Raw genomic sequence first — 7,605 nt, forward strand, 5'->3', positions numbered from 1 at the left:
AAAATGTTGATTTTTTTTTCTTTTTAATAAAAGACTACGGTTTAACAATGAATTATACCGATCAAAACACTTAAAAATTTACTAGCTGAATTACCCGGCTTCGACCGTGAAAATAAATGTTTATCTTTATGTCAAGTAAGATTATTATAGGCAGATAAAAAAAATAATTAAAGCCGTCGTTATTTTAATGCTATTGTACTACGTACATTGTATTTAAACTCGATGAAATTATACTGGCACCGAGTTGTCACGCGTTCGTTGGTGAAAGATCGCAAATTTTGGTCGCCCCAAATTGCGTAATTTGCAAGCAAGAAATAAATGTACGTGTCTTGCGCGAAAATAATTTCGAATCGTCCGATTGACCAGCAAAAAGTGATTATAAAAGTTCCGACGAAGTGGGTAGAACGAAAAACAGTACAACTCTTCCTGATGCGCAACACGTGTGTGGGAGTTTAATTGCTGAATTTTAACGCCTGACGGAATTTGCATACTTTGTCCATTGCACCGATAGCAATTTTATAGTCCGCAAAGTAATTAATATCCGGTGCATATCCAAATGACGAACAAATTATGTTAATGCTCTGCGTACGCAACCAAACCGTAAGCAGTGCACAAAGTCGTTACACATCAGCAACCCGTACGAGATGTGTAGAGCATAAAAAGGTATACTCTTTGATTTTTACAGACACACGTACGCGCGCGCGCATGGCCATGCGTTAAGATTTGATCTCGGTCTAATCGGAAAACGAATTTTCAAAACATCGCTTTTGACGCGTATATTTTGATTATAAAAAGCTAACGATGCGAACGTTTTTGCGTAAGGGGACAAGAGAGTTTGGAAATAATATTTCGAAACAACTATACGACATATATTATAATGGGATGTTCTGCGGCTGATGGTCGCCGTAATTTGAAACGCGAACGCACAAAGCGAATATTCTGACGGGATTCCACGCGTGCGGCGTTCGGGGCGCGTGACAAGATCAAAAGGAAAGAACCGTTTCGACTTCGATCGGATGTAATTTTTTTCTCTATATTTCCAAACGAAAAAAAAAAAATATCGGCGCGCGACACGCGGTACGGTGACGAAGAAGAAGACGTGCGAACCGAGTTGGGCGGGACCAGCGCACCTGCGACTGGGTAAAACGACAGGTACGCTGTGATCCGGTTGTGCCGTCGACCCCCTGCCCGGCAGCGGACCGCCCACCACCGGTGAGATGCGTTACGTCAGGGCGACCACCTACCCTCACTACTGGGAACGATAGACGAACCCTCGCACCGGTTTGCCGGCTATACCGTCCGAGTCGGTCACGGGGTTCACACGCGCTCTTCACGTGTCACGGAGTAGTCAGTCGGTCAGGTCGTAGTAGCGTTGTGTTCCGGCAGCCGAGATGAACCTGGCGCAGCAGCACCACCACGGTGATTACGACGCGTTCGCGTACGATGACGGTTTCGCCGTGGCCCAGTGTTACGACGACGAGCACCCGTGGTACCCGTTCGTGACGGACCACATCGACGGCGGCGCGAGCGATTGCAGCAGCGCGTTTGGGGACGCGTTGCCGCTGGGCTCGAGCGATTGTAGCAGTGCATTCGGGGACGCTTTACCGCTCGGTTCGAGCAACTGCGGTTCCGCCGGGGCAACGGCGCACTCGGGCCTGGCCGAGGTCAGTGGACCGCGAGCGTATGGCGGTCGCGTGGCCGACGCAGCGGGCAGGAAGCGTCGGAGGTTGGCGGCGAACGCTCGTGAAAGACGCCGCATGAACAACCTGAACGAGGCGTTCGACCGGTTGCGCGGAGTGGTGCCGGCCACCGACGATGAGCGCAAGCTGTCCAAGTTCGAGACGCTTCAGATGGCCCAGACGTACATCGAAGCCTTGCACGAGCTGCTCGGCCATTCGCCGGTGGCCACCGATGGCCGTGCGGCCCAGTGCTCCCAGCACTCCCAGCTGCTGCAGTAAGTCCCGTATCGTTCGTATCTCGTCTTGCGCACCATCATCTTGTACACGTGCACCACCGGACTGCAACGGTCGCCGGTCGGAATCCAAACCCAACGTTCGATTCAAACGCGATATCAAAGAGTAAACCCCGTCCCGTTCAAAGTCCCTGCCTCCTGTTCCTGTTCGATTTCGTACCGAAATACCAAAATTAACATTTTTAACGCGTTATACGGCGTTATTCGAATTTAAAACTCTAAGTTATCGACACTGTCCCCTACCGTCCTACCATCCCAATTGAATCAAAACTCCGCGAACCGATTGCTGTACCATTTCGTTCGGTACCGTTAACATATGATCATTTATTACGTTCGCGCGCGGGGATTGTGATTAAAACGAAATCATTCGATGATCCCGGTTTGCGCACGTTTTAATAATAACTCTGCTCTAATAATAGCTCTAATAATAGCTCTGCCTGTAGTGTATTCGACTAAAAAACGATCGAAATCGGAATGATCCGCATGCAACCGTAATGAATTTACAAAAGTCCGAGCCAATGATGTGATGTGCATTTCAATTTGTGTCGATCACATAAATCTGCGTAAAAAACTGAAATTGTACAAAATCAAAAATTGTATTGAAACTAAATATTGCGGAATAATAAGCAGGGGACCAAACTATAATATTTTTACTATTTTTCCAAAATTGAATTTGTTTAAATTGTTATATTAAACGAATATAAATTGTAGTTTTATAGATTTTTTAAATCGCTCATAACTCTCTTTTTATTCATTTATGTATGCCCTTATCATTTTTTTTCCGTCATTATTTTTGTTTGTTTTCCATTAACATGTTATTACATAAATAAGAGTTAAATAATCATACACTGCTGTGTATTGAATAACATGTTACACCTATTCTAGTATTATTATTATTATTATTATTTATAAATTATTGTTAGTATTTTGTAAAAACCATGTATTTGAGACTGTAAACTTAATTTACATATTTTTTTTTATGAAAATGTACTTAATTTGTGTTAATAAACATTTTGTTCATTTTAGTCAAATAAAAATTTGTTTATTTTTTATTATTTGATATACCTCTCGTGGTTATAAAAAATTATCTTATAAAACTTAATTATAAAAAGTATCGAAATTCTGAAATTTTGATCAAAAATATTGTTTTTTATGTAAGTTGGAAAAATCCATTATTATGATGAGTTGTGTATGTATGAAATTTACTCGATTTTCGGCCGAAACCTTGCTAAAGTCTTAACTTTTTAGTGGATTTTAAGAAGAAAATAAATAGATATTTAAATAAGACACAAAAACTATATACTTTTATTTGCCTGCAATCGTTTTATAATAAAGATATTTTTATCTCTATGGTAATTTTCAGGTATATTGTATCAAATGATAACGTTCAATAACATAAAAATTAAAAGTAAATATAACTAAGTAGAATAATTGAAACATACCTCCACATCAATGACATTTGAATGTTGTGAAGGTAGATTTCTCTGCATGAAATAAAGAACGCATTACATATCCTCACTGTCCATGAGTCAATTTCCAAAAATTTGGTATGAGTATCGATATTAGAGAACACCAAATATATTCAAGCTGAGGGAATACATTTCAATTTACATCAGGTAAAAACATATGTTTGCACTCTCCTCACCAAATTTTTTATCGATTCATTATTGATTTATAATACTAAACATTACGTATCTGTTTTAAAAGGGTATGTTTTTTTATGGTATTATGAAACCTGACAGTATAATTAACCTGAATACGCTTTTTTGCACACCTTTCATTTTGATATGTGTTGCTGTTATAACTAGACTCTAAAATGGTTTGTTGAGAATTCAAACTCTTCGTACTCATTAAAAATATTGAAATAATTTCCAAGTGTCAAGCGATTTTCAGTAATATTATACAATAAAAAATATATTTTAAAATAAATTTGTGTGTATTGTCATGATGGATGCAGTCCCTTGCGGATTTTTATTTCATTGTTTTGCGTTCATCTTGAATACATAACGATACTAGTTATGTAACTGATAGATATGATACTAAAAAGTAAAAGGAAAATGTTAGTATTATTTTTGGTGTTTACTACTTTGATAAAATATTATTAATGGAAAATATTAATATCTTAGTGTGTTTAAAGATGAACCGAATTCGACAATCAGTTAAAGTTATTTAGATACTCCTAAAAAATATAAAAATAAAATTTTCTGAATTAGTGTAGTTTGAATATAATCGTCTGGTAAAACATATTTAGTTTAAAGCAGATTAAAATTTAATTATATTATAATTGTTGAAAATTTATTTTAATTAATTATAAACCTAACTAATTTTACAACCATGCATTTTGCATCGGCCGGTCCGGACCATGGGTAACGAAAAGTAGTGTGTGTACCTCGGATACAAAGATCGATGTTTTCGTTGGATGGTGGCAGAGTTATTCGCGGGACAGAGGACGTTACGCGACACAGCGGCGAAAATCCCTGGGAGCAGAGGGGGCAGTTGCCCCCCTCAAAAGTTTTGGTGGTGGGAGTGTTGATGATAGGTACCTATTTCATAACTGATAGGTACTCATATTATTAATATACGATTAATTACTAATACTCGTGATTAATGAAGTTAGTGTCTGAGTCTGGTGTTATTTAATTTGATATTTCTAGCAATAGCCAATAATGCATACCTACATTTAAACTACACAGTAGTTGTCCGTTGAAATAAAGTAGTATCTTTTAAAAATAAAATGTTATCAATTATAACCGTCGCCCGTCGGCTGTCCGTCGACCGTCGCGTCGGTGGATAGCATTAATTGGAAAAAAACGTTTATAAATAGATTTGTTAATTCTATTTTACAATAGCATTTCGATAGTGGCATATGCACTCTATGCCTTATTATTATTTGAAAAGTGGTTTGTAAATAGTGCTACTGATAAACATATGTAATGTGTTCAATGTTAATCTTTTGTTTTAATATGTTTCGTGTATTTTCATTTTTAAAAACTAAAATTACTTCTGAGTTCTGATTTTAAAATAAAAACAATGAATCCAGAAATTTGTGCGTGTGGTAAACTGCGTGGATTATTAAATAAAACAAATTGGATGCGGCATCTTAGTTCATGCAAAAAACGAAAGTTATGTTCGAACAATAGTATTGTCAAGTTTTTAAAATTTACACGAATTGCAAGTAAGTACCTATTTATTAAAAATAAAAAAGTTTATTAAATATTGAAAATTAATTAATATACCTTAATACCTAATATATGATAGATATACATTATATTATATATTTTATTATATAAGTGAAATATGTATTATTAATTTGCCTGTTTGTATTAACAATTAACTAACTTTTTTTAGTAAACATATTATTTTATTGAATTTTCCCTATTTCTATACATTTTGATTATTTTAAAAATTATATAAATAAGAAAGAATTTTTTAAACCAATTCACTCAATTTTTTTGTGTGAACTGAATGTAGATGAAGCAGCGTCAAGTACCTAATTTATTTTATTTTTTAAATAATTAGGTATACAAACAGGAAATAATTTATCTTTATTTATAAATTATAAATCTACTTAAATAACTATGGTTTATAATATAACCATAAAATAATAACTCTGTGTCTCTGCATTATTTAGTTATGTGATACATAATTAAAAAAACATTTAAAAAGTTTGATGGTTATGGTTTATGTTGTACCTACTTATATTTTGGATTGTATTATACTTTAGAATAAGCTAGTAATAAATAATTATGTAATTACTAGGTACAATTTTCTTGTGTATACCGATACACTTGCATTATTTAACTAAATTGTTAAATTTTCTTTAAATGTGACTGCAACAAAATCTGCGGCTAATACAGACTTAAACTTATTAATATCAATTCACTCATTTTTTTCAAATTAACAGACTTTAGATAAAGGAGCACCAAGTAATTGATTTAAAATTTTTAAATTAATACATAAACAGCCGAGATGTAAGTAGTAAATACATTTGAATAATTTATAGTTATTTATAAATTATTTAACTAACTAAAGTTTATAATATATTAACACATGTTTAAAAAATAGTAGTTCTCTGATTATTTTATAATTTAATACTTAATTTAAGAAATATAATGGATATAGCACAGAATAGATTAAATTAGATAAAGTAAGTTTATGTTGTATTTATATTTGGAATTTATTTTATTTAAGAATAAGGCAGTAATAATAATATATTTTAAACTACACTTGTCTAGTATATAATACTTATAATTGTTAATTTTTTTTTTATGACACTAGGTGTTGAGTCTGAACTTGAAATTAATGATAATGCATATGACAAGACTGATCCCATGTTACATATTGATCATGATCCTTCGTTATCAAGTAAAATTGTTACATTTTCATACAATTTTTAAATTTAATTGATCTAACAAGAATATCTCATTATAGCTGCACATAGTTTGAAAATTACTCCAAAAAAATCCGGGGCTAATACGGACTTAAACTTATTATTGCCAATTCACTCATTTGTTTCAAGTGAATAGACTTTAGATAAAGGAGCACCAAGTAATTGATTTAAAATTTTTAAATTATTATATAAACAGCCTAGATGTAAATAGTAAATACATTTGAATAATTTATAGTTATTTATAAATTATTTAACTAACTAAAGTTTATAATATATTAACATATGTTTAAATAAATAATAGTTCTCTGATTATTTTATTATCTGATACTTAATTAAAGAAATATAATGGATAATGTAAGTTTATGTTGTATTTATATTTTGGAATCTATTTTATTTAAGATAAGGCAGTAATAATAATATATTTTAAACTACACTTGTATAGTATTAATACTTATCATTGTTATTATTTTTTTTTTATGACATTAGGTGTTTGGTCTGAACTTGAAATTAACGATAATTCATATGACAAGACTGATCCCATATTTCATATTCATCATTTAAAGAGAGGTACTTGTTTAATTAGTTTTTGATAAAAGTTGAGCTATTTATTGTCAATAATATAATTTGTTGACTCATTTATACGCAATATCATAATTTTACTTTGGTAAACGAGGAAACTTGATGTTTCTTGGATTTTTGGTACTCTAAAAAATAATGGTTAATGTATTTGGGTGGGTGGGTGGGTATCGTTCAAGTTTGCCCCCCATCGTTAAAAAATGATTTGCGCCACTGACGCGACATATAAATATAAATTGTGTAATAACGTTTGTTCTTAGAAATTCGAACGTAACAAAGGTTTACTCGCATGAGATATTTATTCAAAATGGCTATGATGATTTTCGACGAAATATCCATCGTAGCAATATTAATGATAATATTAATACATTTTCCAAATTAATATCATACTTAAAGTACAGCCCCGCTGAACGCGATTTGTGATTTTACGTTTAACGATTTTACGATTTCATCAAAACTATAGAACTATGGAATGGTCTCATTGAATGAGAGCGTTTCGCGTTTGCGTTTTACAATAAATCGCTTTTAACGTAAATAAATTCAAATAGTTTGTTTTCTTGCAATTAGTCGCTCTTGAAATTTCCACCATTTTTGTTGATCCAGAAAAACATTTTTTTAAAAGAACTAATTTGGAATCCTTGCCCTATGCTGGTCATAAAAATAGGAC

General features: G+C 33.3%; 2 protein-coding genes across 2 annotated transcripts; both read left to right on the forward strand.

Moving 5' to 3' along the window:
- Positions 1 to 1,296: 1,296 nt before the first annotated feature.
- Positions 1,297 to 2,615, forward strand: LOC112688560 (protein atonal homolog 7-like). Its single transcript, XM_025561814.1, has one exon. It carries the CDS (start codon positions 1,392 to 1,394, stop codon positions 1,956 to 1,958), a length of 567 nt encoding a protein of 188 aa, XP_025417599.1. The 5' UTR covers positions 1,297 to 1,391; the 3' UTR covers positions 1,959 to 2,615.
- Positions 2,616 to 4,891: 2,276 nt separating this feature from the next.
- Positions 4,892 to 6,978, forward strand: LOC112688586. The gene is made up of 4 exons (XM_025561857.1): positions 4,892 to 5,147; positions 6,251 to 6,337; positions 6,404 to 6,520; positions 6,849 to 6,978. The coding sequence occupies exons 1-3, from the start codon at positions 5,003 to 5,005 to the stop codon at positions 6,496 to 6,498; spliced, it is 327 nt and encodes a 108-aa protein (XP_025417642.1). The 5' UTR covers positions 4,892 to 5,002; the 3' UTR covers positions 6,499 to 6,520; positions 6,849 to 6,978.
- The last annotated feature ends 627 nt before the right edge of the window (positions 6,979 to 7,605 follow it).

The sequence above is a fragment of the Sipha flava genome, unplaced genomic scaffold (assembly GCF_003268045.1).
Source record: "Sipha flava isolate LNK unplaced genomic scaffold, YSA_version1 39_pilon_pilon, whole genome shotgun sequence".
Classification (NCBI taxonomy): domain Eukaryota; kingdom Metazoa; phylum Arthropoda; class Insecta; order Hemiptera; family Aphididae; genus Sipha; species Sipha flava.

Bases quoted from the DNA above. Each gene is read 5' to 3' on its own strand.
- LOC112688560 (XM_025561814.1), top strand. From the start codon at position 1,392: ATGAACCTGGCGCAGCAGCACCACCACGGTGATTACGACGCGTTCGCG.
- LOC112688586 (XM_025561857.1), top strand. From the start codon at position 5,003: ATGAATCCAGAAATTTGTGCGTGTGGTAAACTGCGTGGATTATTAAAT. The intron at 5,148-6,250 runs GTAAGTACCTAT...TTATGACACTAG, and splicing joins AAAATTTACACGAATTGCAA to GTGTTGAGTCTGAACTTGAA. The intron at 6,338-6,403 runs GTAAAATTGTTA...ATCTCATTATAG, and splicing joins TCATGATCCTTCGTTATCAA to CTGCACATAGTTTGAAAATT.